This window comes from Gobio gobio (genome assembly GCF_949357685.1).
Source record: "Gobio gobio genome assembly, chromosome: 11".
Classification (NCBI taxonomy): Eukaryota; Metazoa; Chordata; class Actinopteri; order Cypriniformes; family Gobionidae; genus Gobio; species Gobio gobio.
The window spans coordinates 29181427-29198651 of NC_137104.1; the positions used below are offsets into that span (position 1 = coordinate 29181427).

The 17225-nt window shown below is 39.6% G+C and overlaps 1 protein-coding gene across 1 annotated transcript in view; it reads left to right on the forward strand.

Annotated features, from left to right (window-relative positions):
- Positions 1–17225, forward strand: part of ube2e1 (ubiquitin-conjugating enzyme E2E 1) — a 31925-nt gene that overhangs the window by 283 nt on the left and 14417 nt on the right. Inside the window, exons 2-3 of the mRNA XM_079829430.1 lie at positions 92–252; positions 2632–2682. Of these exons, the coding sequence (XP_079685556.1) occupies positions 98–252; positions 2632–2682 (206 nt within the window). The 5' untranslated portion in view covers positions 92–97. The remainder of the gene's footprint in view (positions 1–91; positions 253–2631; positions 2683–17225) is intronic.

Here is a 17225-nt window from a genome sequence, read left to right on the forward strand (position 1 = left end):
TTCTCTCTCTCTCTCTCTCTCTCTCTCTCTCTCTCTCTCTCTCTCTCTCTCTCTCTCTCTCTCTCTCTCTCTCTCTCTCTCTCTCTCTCAGATCGGGATGTCGGATGAGGACTCGCGAGCCAGCTCTAGTTCATCCTCCTCTTCATCCTCCTCCACCCATCAGCAGCAGGAGAAAGACACACCTGGGAAAAAGAAAGACAACAAAGCCAACATGAGCAAGACCTCCAAACTCCTCTCCACCAGCGCCAAGAGGTGAGGAGGCCGTGTCCCAAACCCAAGACCACTCCTAGTCAATGAGTTTTTGTACAAGTACATTGGATTCAGACAGAATAACTGCTGAGATTACAAATTTTTAATTTCTTAATCGTATTAAAGGGATAGTTCATCCAAAATTGAAAATTACCCCATGATTTACTCCCTCAAGCCATCCTAGGTGTATATGACTTTCTTCTTTCAGACAAATTCAATCGGAGTTGTATTAAAAAATGTCCTGGCCAATCCAAGCTTTGAAGCCCACAAAAGTGTATCCATCCATTATAAAAGTAATTCACACGGCCCAGGAGGTTAATAAAGGGGTTTTGTAAGAAAAATATCTATATTTAACACGTTATAAAGTAAAATATCTAGCTTCTAGTTGCCCGCCTTCCTTACTCAACTTACGAAAAAAGCGTAACTGGCACGACGATGCCGTACATGGGTGTCCAATACTGCTCCTGGAAGTCCACAGTCCTGCAGAGTTCAGCTTCAACCCCAATTAAACACCCGAAACAGCTAATCAAGGGCTTCACCCGAAATCGCATACTTCCTACATATAGTACCTATATACATACCCTATAGTGGCTGAAAAACAGTATGTGACAAAAGTATGTCCGAATTCACAGTAATTCATAGTTCTTTCACTTCTTTGAAGTGTGCATACGATGGACACTTTACTATCTCATGAGGCTGCCTTTTTCAAATTCAAAAATGGCAGTGAAGTGACACAACTGATGCTGGTAGGTCACATGATAATGACAGTATGGCGAATGTAGCACGTCCAGATTACAGAATACCGAATCCACTGGTTAAGATTCGTCCGAAACCGAATACCGAATCCGAAACCGTATAACGAATCCTACTGCCATCCTCAGTCCATTATCACAGTAAACACATTAATGAAGTAAACAACGTCCACAGCAGTGTAGGGATGACTGACCATTTAACCGTTTATCAAAAGTAAGAACTATCAATGTAATACTATCAATGGAAAAGCTTACTGTGTGGGACCATTTCGACAGAAAAATACAGCAGTAGTACAAGCTCCTGACTGGTGGAAAGCAAATGAACGGCGCTTCCCGAGGCTGGCCACTCTAGCGAGGCGTAATCTCTGTATTCCCGGGACATCAGTGCCATCTGAAGCCTTGTTTAAGGCTTTTCGTAGTGGGGTTTTGGTCAAGTTTACTAAAGTAAACATTGTCGCGTATGTTCTTCTCACTGCTGTTTCCTGATGGTTTGTAGAAAAATTACCCCGAGTCGTCCTCTGTCGTTTCAAAGAACAGCACAACGGAGAGCGCAGGAGGTGCGCGCGCGCTGTCAGCCGAGGCTCGCGCTGTGGAGACAGAAGGATTGAGAGGTTGTTTTCTGCCGCGGGTTTAACTGTCAACAGGCGGCCCTCCAGACTAACCCACATCACTTAGACATGCTACTTAAGCAAACAAAAAAAACTTAAAAGGTGTGGATTGAGGTAGCCTAGGCCTGCTATTTTTATTTGACCAAAAAAAACCGATTGCGGTTCTTCAAAGCTTCAAACGGATTCAGTTCAGTGTATTTTAGTTTTGTCATCTTAATTTGGTAATTATTTACGTGAAAAATATTTAGTGTATGCCTATTTATTTTTTATCTGATCTGTATGCGGATGTTTGCACGGTAAAATAAAATACATTTTGTCTGCTGTCTGTAGATTCCTTCTTGCACAACTCGTATTCTTTCGGATGTTTCATACGCAAATGTTTTAACAGTGGCTGTTGTTTATGGTTCTTGCCACCACGAGACAAATCGGCATTGCAAATTCAACATGTAGCTCGACTTGAATCGCCTTCTTTTGACTTAAAGTACTCTCACGTTTTCTGTTCATGAGTTTCATTTTCACTTTCAATGGCGGCGTCATTACGTTCGACCAGCGGAGGCGCGTAGTGCAAGCCTAGGATTCGGTGGAAAAAAATTCTGAGGTTCGGCAGAAATCGAACCCCGTCAAAAAGCCCAATATTCGGGCGAACCCGAATCCTGGATTCGGTGCATCCCTAGTTAAAATTACGTCTTTCATGTTTTAAGTATCCTAAAAAACGGACTTGTAAAACTTTTTTGTTATCGAGTGGTACATGAATAAGTGCAGCAGAGCGGCATTAAGAATATTAAATATTGACCGGGGACAATTTGGTCTTATCTTATTATTGTCAACGGTGGTTACAGCCCTGTCATCATGCCATTTTTATCCTTTCATCAGTATTGTGGGATATCATAGCCAGCCAATGATACAATAATGCTGCCTTCAAAAGCCGACCAGACGGAGGCACATTAGTAGACAGGATTTGGAGGCAGCTTCACGTCGTCTAGGCAGTGTTATTTAAATTGGTGCTTCATGTCGTCTTTCAGGATTCAGAAAGAGCTAGCTGACATCATGTTGGACCCCCCACCAAACTGCAGGTAAGAAAATACTTTGGCTCTCTTTGATATTATCTGGTTGCATTACTGGGTATCAATGTTTGGATCATGCTTGATTAAAGAACCAGATGCAACAAACAGACTTCTTACAGCAATAGAGGTGCGGTCACATAAGCAAGATGTTGGCCAAAAAAGGTCCATTGTCAGTAGTTTAGCTATGTATGAAGCGCACAGTCACTTTCAAACCAAACATCTTTTTGTTGGTGAAGGCAGCGAATTTGTGTGACCAACTTGAACACATGCTAAATCTGCTCAGGGTACTTTTTCACCTTCACACGACTCCAAATCGTACAGATTCCTATTGACGTTTCGGAAAGCAATGGTAATGTGACAACTATTGGTAGTAGTTTTTGCAGTGTATCCTCTAGAGAGTCTAGCTCTTTAATTTGATGTGGTTGGCATCAGTTGCATGTCTAAATACATTCTTGCAACTGATTCATAGAGGTCAAAGTGTGGTTGATGCGGCAGCTGTCATGTTCTAGATAACCCCTAAACCTTTCCCTGCAGTTGTCGTCTCAGCAGTGAGGGGTAAGCATCATACATAACCTTTTTTTTTGTTTTGTCTAAAATTAGAATGTCAAGAAAGTGTTACCTATTTGACCTAGAGAGCAGTGGTGTATGTGAATGAAGCACCAGTCTAACTCCTGAACAATCCAGGGGTCCATTCGCTGTAGCTCGCTTAATACTTCTGAGATTATTTGAGAGATACTAGATCTTTTAATCATGATAACTGATCTCTGGCTAATTTGGTTCTTAAAACGAATTTATGGATTACAATATCTGGATGAAGTTGTCTGAGACAACTGCATGTTCTTGTGTTCATTGGAAAGAGCAGATACATTGATACTTGAAACCATGATCAGCAATGCAGCGATTGGCTGGTGGCAAGACATCAACGCAGTGACATTCGCAGTGTTTCCTTTATAAGGAAACAGCCAAGTGATACAAGTTATAATATATAAATTAAATGTACTGTTTGCTACATGATTCCCAATTATTTCCATTATTTCACGATTTCTAGTATCTGTACAGGCTTTATATTTTTATTTTAATGTTGTAATTTAGCAATTATTTTAATGTTACCTGTAAAGCACATTTGTTACGTGACAGTATTAAAGTTTCTTATGAGTCAGAAATGTTTTTCTAATGGCACAGCATTTTTTTTTTAGTTTTCTGCATCTCTTGAGCTGCATCAAGCCACTCTCATAATATCTGTCACCATTCAAATTAATGCACAGCATAGTCTAGCTGTACATGTGTAAGACTCCAATAAAATTAGGTAATTATTCCCTCACGAATAAATCTCGCAATGAGTAAAACTGTCTGTGTATATTATGATAGCATAACATCATATTATTTTCACATTTATTTTTAAATTATTATTTTAAATTATTATTGCTCCTGGTTCAGTAAGGTACTCTTGCAAGAACATAGCAGTGGCTGGGACAGACTTAAAGAATCACCTCCTCTTAAAAAGATGCAATCTAATCCTGTTTACATGAAATAAGTCTGCTCCCGAACAGGTTTGAGTTTACAGACTTGCTATGAAAGTAAAATCCAGATAACTGAGTAATCCCCATATGAAGAATGAGCCCCAAAACAGCAGGATCTGATGTGTTTGTGTGTCTTTGTAGGATCAAATTGGTAATACATGTAAAAAATCTTTTTCTCATAGTTGTGACTTTTCCAGAAAACACAGTATTCGGAGTGTGTGGTATGGTTATATTATCTTAATCTTTGATTGGCTCTTTGACAAATTGCTTATGTTCCACTTTTATAAGTCGCTTAGGAGCAAATCCTGTAAATGTAAATCTCTGTTGTATGGTGATATTGATATGATGTTGGCAATATTGCTGAGAGGAAATGCAGGAGCTATTATAACTTTTATGCTTTGGGTAGTGCAGGACAGGGATTTGTAGCCTTTCATTAGTACTGGGTCTGTTTGTTTGTTTTGATACTTTTTACTTTTATGGATATAAAGTATCATTAGCGGCAGTACAGCGTCATTCCTAATTTGCATGCACAGTAAAGAGCTGCTTCATTGCAGTCAAATTAGGGATCGACCGATATGGATTTTTTTTTTTGTGCCGATATCGATTATTTTTTTCATCAGCCTTAGCCGATGACCGATACGGGGCTGCCGATTTTCTTGAGCCGATATTTGGAGCCGATACTGCTTTTGCTCCCTCAATTTACATCATAAAAATGACACAATGATCATGATGATAACAATTTAAAATGTAAAAAAGGAATATTTATTGAACTAAAAAAAAACAATATTTAACAAATAGTAAAAACAGGTGAGGTAGAACAAGAAAAAAAAGAGTTCAGTGGTGAAAATCAATTCTGAAAATAAATATTTAAGCATAAATAAAATAATTACACTATTGCACACAGTATCAACAAGCAAGCAGCATAATAAAGTGCACACTGACTGTACTATACTTAATTTTAAAACTATTTACAACCTAGTCATTTAATGGTTAGGTGCATTTAACTTAAAGGGCATATTGCAGGTAAAAAAAATTTTTTAGATTAATATATAACCTTGTATGAAAATACCATATGAAAAGGTAATGCAGGATTTAAAATGTTTTAAAAAGACATAAGAGCACAAATTTAGTAGATAGAGTGGCCGTTTCGTTGGCCGCTTGGAAAAAGCGTTTTTTTTTCAACATCGCGTCATATTACGTCACGAGAGGGAGTGGTTCGCCGAGCTCTGCGTTGGCTCAGTGCAGAAAAGGTTGGTATTCAGTAGAGTCTGTGTATTTTCGGTAGTTTTTCTATTTCAATTTATCATTGTCATGTTAAATTATTGTGTCCAGCCTGTCTGGACATCGAGTCTACAGGTTTCCTAAAAAAAAAAAAAAGTTAGGAATTCAGCATGGTGGCGTTTTGTGCAGGTGAAGAAACGGGACTTCCCTTCGCGCATCTGCTTCGAAACACGCGGTGGTGTGTATAGTGCTTTAGACCGGAGGATTATCATCCCAGCGATATGATGGAGTCATACATTGTTTGCATACTCATGTAAAGCCAGCTACACACTGGCTACGTGACTTGAGTGTGGCGATTTCTGTCTTTACACACCAGAAGCGTGTCTGATGCGGCGCTGCTGCTGCCAGGGGACGTACAGGGAGGGCTATAATTTCATACAAAGACCATGGGTGCGTCTCAATCATGGTCTCAATGAGCTCCCTAGTTCAGTAGTCAGGATACTGATCAGGACATTATAAGTCAATGGGCTGACTCCCTGATCAGTGCCCTGACTAATGTCATTTATTAATATGTATTCGTGTCAAAATGACAAACAGCTTTTCCTATTCTATTTTGCCTGGAAACGCTTCCAACACGCTTGCGTGCCGTGAAAAATATGCTTCAAGCTTGTGCTTTCGGATAAACCCATAACACAGAATTAATGAATAAAGGATAACACAATAACACTGTCTGTGGTTCAGCCGCCAGCGGAAGATATATATATATTAGTGCTGTCAAACGATTAAAATATTTAATCGCGATTAATCGCATTAATGTCATAGTTAACTCACAATTAATCACAATTAATCGCACATTTTTATTTATTCTAAATGTCCCTTGATTTCTTTTTGTCCCATTATTTTTTCTTATTTTAATGCTCTTATCAACATAGAAAAGTGGATCGGCTTGCTTTGTTCAAATGTTTGTTTTATTGAAAACAACATTGGCATACTTTAGTGTTCGATTTCACACCAACATTCTCACTTGGAGCAAATAATCGCTCACACAATGTAACACTGCCCATCAATAAAAGGGTGAAACAAATACTTTGTTGCACAAACAGCCCCTTCAACAGCCCTTTCTAAGGGATCAAAACAGGGTGATACAAAATAAAATTACAAAGTGCACATGCAAGGTAAACTAGGACTCCGCCTATAGTGCAGTTAAACCAGGGGTCGCCAACTAGCGGACTCCGGTCCGAATCCGGACCGCGAAGCCTTTTGACGTAATGAAACAGTTAACGTTGCAATGCTCAGTTACTACGTTCAGACCCAGACGCGCGGTCAAGCATGCAGTGAAGAAGAGACTGATGGTGCGTTCACACCGGACGCGAATGACGCGACATGCACGCCGCTTAATCCGCGCCGCAGAATGTCTATTTGCGTCTTTGCATTGACTTAAATCACTCGCGCAAAACGCTTCATTCGCGTCTGGTGTCAGAGCAGAAAGCAGCGCTCAAGACAAGCACTTTTAGTTGAAGACCCCTGAGTTAAACCATGGCTTAATACGTTTCTCATTTCGGCGTCTCACGCTTGCCATCCACGTCTAATCTTTTAATGGCCCAAACGAGTGCGGGCAGCCGCAGCGTGCCTGATGTTTTGTTTCCGGTCTAGCTACATCCGGAGTGGTGTTGTAGTTTTTCTAACGTTACTAGTTGTTGCAACAGCATGTGAAAAAACTACAAAGTTTGTTAGACCAAAAAGAACGTTAATCTCGCGATAAAAAAATTGACGCCGTTAAAATAGGTTTGCGTTAACGTCGTTAATAACGCGTTTAACTGACAGCACTAATATATATATATATGGATTCCGATACTGGTCCGTTTCGCGGGTGCGTTCCGGAAGCCGATCCGCCGTGGAGTCCTTTTGCTGTGTGGGATGTGACGGTCCTGGATCCGTCAGAGATGCAGCTCGGAGAAAACGTGAACTGTGCACCGTGAGTCTTGTTTTTAAAACATTTGCTAAGTACCAATTCAGTCGACGTGATGAGAAACCGCTGACGTTATATCACATAACGTTTAATGTGGACGGATATTAACGAGTGTGACTTTTCCTGATGGTCAAAGCCTATTCGTTTCTGTTATTGGTAGCGTTAAGTATACTAGATGACAATAACGTTACCAGCTTTGCTATTGCCTCAGACATGATAATAATCAGTACAGTATTGTAATCTGAGCAGTGTTCATAGCTATAGCTAGCTTATAAGCTAACACTGTTCTCTCACGGAGACACCTACCGCTGTTCTCCACAGTTTCTCCTCACACAACAACTCAATTTGTCCCCTGTAATCGTTGTTCTGTCTAATCCTGGTCTGTCCCTAATTGTGTGTCATAATAAAACTTTCTCACAAAAACGACTCCAAAAGCCTTAATAGCGTATTATAAAGTATATTTTAAAGAAAATCTAGTTCCTACATTATTTTTCTAAACATTGACTCACTGGAGTCTCTAACCTGCAATATGCCCTTTAATCTCTTGTAGAGCAACACCAGCGGTAATTCAGAAAAAAATCTCCCAATGCTCCATGTGAAACTTCGGTCTTTCGACCTTTTACCATCGTGTCAATTCTCAATTGATTTTGATTAATATGCACGAAGAGGGAGAGCAAGACAGTTTGAAGATGGTCAGAGTGCGCGCACGGCCGGAGGGGCGCGCTCTCTGCTCGTTCTCTCAGCAACAGAAGCGCAACATTCAGTCTCACCACTCACCGATCAAATAAGATATCAAAAATTCGCTTTGGCAGCCGCCAAAAAACGCAGTATGTGACGGCCGATGTTGATTCTGTGGCGCACCACCACAACTTAGTCTATGTGTGGGAAACACTGGAGAGACACACACCACACGCATCTAAATCTCAGCCAGGTGGTCGCTGAATAAAACAGGGCATTACTTAATCCTATGACCAGTGTTCGTAACAGCTACCGTATGCATTCGAATAGCCTACAGCTTAGCTATTTGCAGCTCCCTAAATACAAATGGCAAGCAGTTTTATAGACAAGGCATTCAGCATTTGCGTTTTCTATTTGGACGCACAAACTTGCTTAGCTATAGTTGCAAGCACATATAGAGCAACGTGTTTCCACTTTCAAAGTGTATGGCAATTTTTAAAGTAAGTCAAACAGTTAAAAGATGCTTTGAAAGTTTAAAACTTATCGTTGTCTTGAAGAGAAGATTCCAGCTCTGCTAGTGGGGGGAGGGCAGTGCATGAACTGCAGCGTCTCCAGCAGCACAGAGCTGATGCTGATACACGTAAAACCGAAAATATCGGCCGGCCGATATATCGGTCTAACACTAAGTCAAATGATTGAAGATCTCGACGGGTTTTGTTTGCTACAGTGGCCTGTAGATTAATTTCCACCTCACCCTCATTTAACGCTCTTTTTGTTGTCAAACCTATAAAGGAGAGTTTCTCAACTCCAGTTCTTGGGACCCACCTCCTCCCAGAATGTTTTGGATGTCTCTTTATTCAACACACTAAGAAGCTGATGAGTTGAATCAAGTGTTTTAATTAGTGAGGCATCTAAAACATTCTAGTACTATTCTAGTTATTTCGGGATGTGAAACCGCTGCAAACCGTTCAGCACGTGAGTGAATTGTCTAATTGAAATGAATCTATCTGAATCTCTAACAATTTCCGATCTTTTGGCAAACCCATTTTGACTTGATTGGATCAGAAGAGTGTTTTATTCACAAATCTGGCATTGGTTCAGGGTTTTTCCTGGGTCAAAAATGGTCTTCGGTGGTGGCTGACCGACATGGTCATCCACACATACACAGTAAAAAGTACCCTACCCACGTGATCTGCAAGCGCAATACTGACAATACATTTAAAATAAATTCAAAGAAACAGTTTGTAATTTTTGCTTATCTTATTTCGATACCTTGATTTTTGTTTCTTTTGTTCCTCATTTTTACACTATTTACAAATAATTGTTTTGGTATATAACCATATCAATATTAAAAAAAGTATTAAAAAAAATAACAAATAGCCTAATTTTCTGCCATATACAATTTCATAAAATTATCAGCTAGCTAATAACAACTTTGTTCTGGTTTCACCTCACTCCAGTCTAAACTAAATGATTTTAGGCTATTTATTTAGGCCTACTACACATTGTCAACAGAAATAAGCTGAAAGACTGTGGATAATTCAAACTAATTCTTACTATCCACTCTTGCTAAATTGGGTGAGCACACTTGTGTTCTCATTTCAGATGTTCTGAGTAAATGATTAAACTGATTCGTGAGTTCAGTGTTGGACAGTTCAGTTGTTCTAACCAGTCGTTAAAATGATTCGATTCAAAGGAGTCATTAGGTCGCGAATCGGACACTAGCAGACGCGTTGTGTGTGAATCCCGTCTGTTAGAACATCGCGAAAGATGTCAACACACAGAAAACACTTCATAACCGGATAGGATTTGTTTCCCGTTTATTGAAAGTATGGTTTATGTCAGCTGGTCGGTGAAGAGTTAGCGTTTTTTGAGCGCAATTCACATCCAGCGGTAGTTCAAGGAAAAAAATGTCCGAATCCACCACGTGCAACATGGATTCGGTCTTCCGACCTTTTGATTAACGTGATATGTGAAATATTAGAATGCTAAAACGGTGCTTATTTTGAAGACCGAGAGCGTGCGCGCGGGATAGGGCTCTCCGCTCATTCTCTCTGTCATCAGTTAACATGCGCCGATCACAAGCGCAGTAGATCTACATCACTCATAAATCACAATAACTGATCAAATAAGGCTTTGGCGGGACAAAAATTTGTTTTGGCGGCCGCCAAAAAATTTTCAATGTAGGAAAAACCCTGTGGTTGTTCTGATTCTAAGCAGCTGATAGAAAACACTCAACATCATTGCGGAAATATTATCAAGGACTTTGATTCTCTGGTCAGTATATGGTAATGTCCATCATCAGACAAGGGTTTATTGGGCCAAGACAACACACTAAGTCGGCATTTTCCCGTAGGTGAGTGTTTGTCGGGGCTAGTTTTTGCAGTGTGTTCCACATGTTGGTGGGAGTTCGACCAATTCAGCATGTTGAATTGTGTTGGGGCTGTCGGTGAGAGAGAATGATCGGATTGGCTGTTCAGTTTAACAAACAATTCAGTGCACAGGAATAAAAGTGAACGTGATGAAAGCGAGCAAAGACAGCCCAGACAGAAGGCTGTGCTAATTGTACCCCATCTTACCTGATCATTCCAATATGCAAATATTCCCATAACAGCATGATCTGCCTGGAATGAAGGAAGTGATCAGCATGATTGATATTCAAAATGGTTAGCAAGCGCCACTTTGTTTAGAGTTTGTATATCTACAGTCCTAGTTTCGGTTTACCCTTTTTGAATGACAAATATAGATTACTGATATCTGATGATAAAGTTAGTTATGTCCTTACACACAGGCGCAGAATGCATATGCATATCCCTGTGGTTTGTGTGGGTCCTAACACCCCATTATAGTGATGGGGACACTATACTGTCAAAGAGCACCGTCCTTCGGACGAGATGTTAAACCGAGGTCCTGACTCTGTGGTCATAAAAAAAATCCTGGCCAAATTTGCCCATTGGCCTCTGTCCATCATGGCCTCATAATAATCCTCATATATACTGTTTGGCTTCATCGCTCTGTCTCCTCTCCACCAATCAGCTGGTGTGTGGTGGGCGTTCTGGCACAATATGGCTGCTGGCGCCTCATCCAGGTGGATTCTGTACATTTGTGGTGGTTGAGGAGATTCCCCCCTTCTATATGTAATGCGCTTTGAGTACCCATAAAAGCACTATATAAATGTAACAAATTATTAATGTTAACATACACCCTCTCCCATAATGTCTCTTCCCCATCAGATAATCCATTTATCTGTTTCAGCAGCAGAAGTATCTAAGACAACAATGAACAAATACATTTAATTGTTTCTATGATTAGAAAGATGCTCTATGGAAAACCTTTTGAGTCAAGGTGAGATCTGATCATTTTTGGGTGGATTGTTTGTTGTTTGAAATGTTTCCTTTTGTGGTTATTCTGTAGCTGAAGATTGTGGTAAACCTCCCTGATCTTGCGTATGGTTATTGGATCAGTGTCATTCTGAGGAAGTTGCATGTTTAGTGAGAAAATTGATTGAGATGTGGGCAAATGCTGCTCTTTTTAGGTTCATGTCTGTAACTCCTCAGCAGTGTTCCAATATGGCTCGTGTAAACCATCCTTTGTGACTGTATCTGAAGGTAATTGTACCTGACTCAGAACTGCACAGCTGACACACCTCGTCTTTTAAACGACTCAACATCTTTAGCATCTGTTTACACTTCAGCTCTTTTGTTCTCTTGTGTGTCCATACTTATTAGCTGCTTACTTGCTCACTCTTTTATATGTGGGCGTAAGAGTCACATCTCTTCCCCTGCCCATTCCAGTTCCCCCCATGGCTTTCTTCTCTTTTATCTTGATTTATTAGCAGTGTTTGCTAAAGCCAAACACTCTACATTATTGAGGCTTGTTGCTCTTTAATATTTTAAGTCTGCAATAAAGGGGTTCAGATCATAGCCAACTTACAGCTCTAGCCAATGATGACACTTGTCTAGTGAGTGCACGTGTGATAGATGCGAAAGATTTCAAATTGATAAAACAAATAAAAAATTCAAATTGATTGGCTTGTTGGCTGTTGCTAGATGTTTCCTTGGGTGTCTCAAAAAGCCAGACCTTTTCCTGACAACACACGGTCTGGGCTCTATAGCTTCTGCAATTGGCCAGGACCACCCACTTACTCAGGAAGAGGCCGTCTCACTGACATGTACAGTAACCAATCAAAGTTTTGTTACATTTAACGTGATTTTTGGGGCAGGTAAATGCTGCTAGAATAACAGACTGACCCCCGGTTTCACAGACAAGGCTTAAAGGGTTAGTTCACCCCAAAATGAAAATTAGCCCATGATTTACTCGCCCTCCAGTCATCCTAGGCGTATATGACATTCTTCTTTCAGACGAATACAATCGGGAGTTATATTAAAAAAGTCCTGGCTCTTCCAAGCTTTATAATGACAGCGACTTGTGTAAGAAAAATATCCATATTTAAAACTTTATAGACTAAAATAACTAACTTCCGGCGAACCGCCGTACGGACATATTTTTTAAAGCCACTTAAAGGGATAGTTCACCCAAAAATTAAAATTAGCCCATAATTTACTCACCCTCAAGTCATCCTAGGTGTATATGACATTCTTCTTTCAGACGAATAAAATCGGAGTTATATTACAAAAGTCCAGGCTAATCCAAGCATTAGAATTGGATTTATAGTTGCTCTGTTTTTGAAGTCCATGAAAAGTGCATCTGCCCATCAAATAACGTGCTCCACGTGGCTCCGGGGTGTTAATAAAGGCCTTCTGAAGCGAATCGACATGTTTGTGTAAGAAAAATATCCATATTTAAAACTTTATCTAGTAAACTTTCGGCGGACCGCAAGCGTTGTAATTGGTCTGCCAGAACCCCTCCCTCAGGGGTACACATCCCTCTCCCTCTGCATGCGAAACTGTACGTCAACGCGGACAACGACACAGAAGTATAAATGAAAATCTACGCGTTGCCCACGGTGTAGAGGCTACGGCGCAGGTCCGACGCAGAAGTATAAATCAGCCTTTAGTTTAACTTAAGATTTCATGGTCCAGAAAGGTAGGAAAAACTAGTCCATTATTACAAGTTATAACTAGTCCATCCGACTATTTGTTAAAATAGTATAATAGAATAATAGAATAAGTCTTTATTTTTGTTAGTTTTTTGCACACAAAAGGTATTCTCGTCGCTTCATAAAATTTAAGGTTGAACCACTAGTCACATGGATGATTTTAACAACCTTTAACCTTTCTGGCCCTTGAAAATGTTAATTATATTAACAATAGCTGTCTATGGAGGGGACAGAGCTATCGAATTTCATCAAAAATATCTTAATTTGTGTTCAGAAGATGAACGAAGGTCTTACAGTTTGGAATGACATGAGGAGAGTAATTAATGTCAGAAATTAAATTTTTGGGTGAACTAACCCTTTAACGGCACAAACCAAGCACAAATGAACAGTGCCTATTTCGAGCGATTTGAACGACTCAGTGTGGAGAGTGATGTCACACAACCTAAACAATAGTGTTCAATATCTCAAACACTTAAGCCAAATCAGCAGCACAAACGTAGTGCAAATTAATGGCATACTTTTGGGGATTATTTTGTTTTATGGGATACCAAATTCACAAAGGTGAACAAACATATGCTTTTTGTTTCATTGATCATATCACTAACCCTAGTATGAGCAGTAATGATAGTGTTTGCCTTAGCAGGGAGTGTTATATTCTTCCTTTGTTTGTGTTTTATTTCAGTATTGAATTTTTTTTTGTTTTCTTTTGCTAAGACATCAGACCTCTGGCCTTCTCGTGTGTGTGTGTGTGTGTGTGTGTGTGTGTGTGTGTGTGTGTGTGTGTGTGTGTGTGTGTGTGTGTGTGTGTGTGTGTGTGTGTGTGTGTGTGTGTGTGTGTGTGTGTGTGTGTGTGTGTGTGTGTGTGTGTGTGTGTGTGTGTGTGTGTGTGTGTGTGTGTGTGTGTGTGTGTGTGTGTGTGTGTGTGTGTGTGTGATGGGTAGGTTTAGGGGCAGTGTGTGTGTGTGTGTGTGTGTGTTCTCAAGGCAAAAGTAGGCATTGTAAATTCTCCAGAGGATCCTCTGACCTTTGGTGTTGTCAGACAAGTGTGTGTGTGTGTGTGTTTATAGATGATGTCAGCTCTGAGATTGTTGTAGGACAAACAGAAACCATTTGAGGGCTGCTGTGCTCAGGGGTTTTTGTGCTTGTTATGCCACGCAAACCTTGAGCTATTAGAATTCCTCAGTGTCTTCAGATGTAATGCGGCTGCTCTCTTTAATGTAGTTTAATGTTACTTGTGAACAGATATAAGGCCCTGAAGTTAAACAGATGTTTTCTGATCTGTACTGTAGTATCTGATAGACTTGTGAAGTGATTCTCTGTAACATTTACAAAGTTATGCTGCTCTTTGTTTAGTTGTTGTGACGTGGGACGTTTGGTGAAGAGATGAATGCTTTTTCTTTGTATATGTTTGCAATTGAGTGTGAAATGATTAGAATTGCAAAAAGAAAACGAAATGGCCAGTCTCCATAATTTTAGTAAGTGCTACTGTTATTATTGCTTAAATGAATGTGACTGCTTGTGTGTTTGATACAGCAGTGGGGCATGAGGCTGTTTCACATCACACATAAGCAGTAGATGTCTTTCTCTGTACTTTTTTTTTTTTTTTCAAACAATGTTGATAAATATTTTTGTAGTACATTTTAACACTTTTTTTCTGTGTGTTATGTATTATGAGCAAAAATAGGCCTGGTGCAAAACTCTGCTTGCACCTTCACTCCTGCTACACAGAACCGTGCTACTCACACAAACGCTGTGAATGCTGTAACCTGTTAATATGGGCACCAAAATAAATTTGCACAGCATGCAGTCTAAAATGAACGTGGTTTTCACAACAGGTAATTTATCATGCTTTTGCTTGTTTGCTTGTAATATGTGATGAAGCAATTCAATATATGACACCAATATTAAATAAATACATTTTTAATAAAAATGTATAATAAACAAGTGATCAAACAATGGGTTTGTACCCATATCTACAGATGAAGGTGGTTGATGGTCAATATAACACTAAAAAATACACAACCATTCAAATGTTTTATCATTCAAACATATCACATTATCCTTCAGAAGGCATTCTAATATGCTTATTTGGTACTCAAACATTTCTTCTTATCAATGTTGAAAACAGTTGTGCTGCTTAGTATTTTTGTAGAAACCGTGATAGATTTTTTTCACGATTCTTTGATTAATAGAAAGTTTAACGGGTTAGTTCACCCAAAAAAGAACATTTTGTCATTAATTCCTCACCCTCATGTTGTTCCAAAACTTTAAGACAGGGGTCTCAAACTCGCGGGCCACTTGAGGCCCACAGGATGATATTTTGTGGCCCCCTACTTGACATCAAAGTTTAGTGTTGCGCTGGCCCGTGCGTTGCTCTGAAAAGCACCTTTTTGCTTATTTGCTAATTAGACCTAGAATTGTGTTCACTGTTCTGTTTGACCTGGTTACGGCCTTGCTTTGAATTAGTCTATTATTTAAAATAAAATTTAAATCATTCATTATTTCATATTACATTATTTAATTTCTATAGGCTATATTTAAAAAAATAGAGTAGACAAGAGAAGCGCATGTTCTGAAGAACCGTTCATGTTCAGAAGAAACATTCATGTTGAAGAACTTTTAATAATAAAGATTGAGAAGATTGGATCAGTTGTGCTACTTTTTTTTGGAATACTTGATGCGGCCCAGCCTGACCCAGGGTCTACCTCCAGCAGCCCCCAGGTAAAATGAGTTTGAGTCCCCTGCTTTAAGACCTTTGTTCATCTTCAGAACACAAATTAAGATATTTTTGATGAAATCCAAGAGCTTTCTGACCCCTCCATTGACAGCAATTTAATGACCCAGAAAGGTAGTAAAAACATTGTTAAAATAGTCCATGTGAATCCAGTGGTTCAACCTTAATTGTATGAAGCGACAATACTTTTTGTGCGCTTAAAACCAACAAAAGTAACAACTTTATTCAACAATTTCTTGACGTCTGTGTCAGTCTCCTACGCTGTTGACGTAGTAAATACAGTCCAGCGCTTCCGAGTTACATCAGAGCTACGCCAGAATGCCGGCTTATCATTGGCCGATGCTGTTAATGTGGCAGCATTGTCAGTTTACGCAACACAAACTGCGTAGGAGACTGACACAGACATGAAGAAATTGTTGAATAGTCATTATTTTTGTTTGTTTTTGTGCACAAATTTGTTTCTTGTCGCTTCGTAAAATTAAGGTTGAACCACTGGAGTCACATGGACGATTTTAACAACCTTGAAAATTGCTGTCTATGGAGGGGTCAGAGAGCTCTCTGATTTCATCAAAAATATCTTCATTTGTGTTCCGAAGATGAACGAAAGTCATACAGGTTTGGAACGACATGAGGGTGAGTAATTAACGACACAATTTTGACATTTTTGGGAGCACTTTCCCTTTTTAAAAGAGCTGCATTTACTTATTTATTCAAATAAAATGACTTTTGAATGGTAGTGTATTGTAAATCATGTAGTGAAATGGATTTTGTTTTTCCTGCTTTTTGCTTTTAATGTTTCAAGCAGAAGTGAGATTTGAAGTCTCAAAACAAATAGCTTCATATCTTCTGAATTGACTCTGTGTATGTGTATTGTGAGCTGTGTTTCTCATGCAGAAAAGATCCCTGTGTTACTGAACTGAATGGCAGTAGCAGCAGTGTGATGAACCCCTGACACATCCAAACACTGTGTGTGTGTGTGTGTGTGTGTGTGTGTAGTGTACAGACAGTGCCTCTTGTGTGCTGTTGTATTCAGCTGTTGAGATGGTTCTGTTGTGAAGCATAAATCCAAGTGGAAATGACACGGGGGAGGTTTGATCCACTCATCTCATGGGTGTTACGCTCCGGCGTTGACATAGGAAGGGTTTGTGCAAATCTTTACAGCCAAGTACCGTCACCCAAAGGCCAGTTTTATTGCTGGATAAACTTGAGCCTAAATTTTCCTTGCAGATTATTTTTAGGATATATATATTTAGGTCAGATTATTTGCACTGCTCTGAAAACAGAGGGGCCGATATGTTTAGCCAACTTTTATACATGCTGTAAATGAAGTTCCTGCTATGAAGTTTCAGATCTGTAATTTAACCTTTAAAA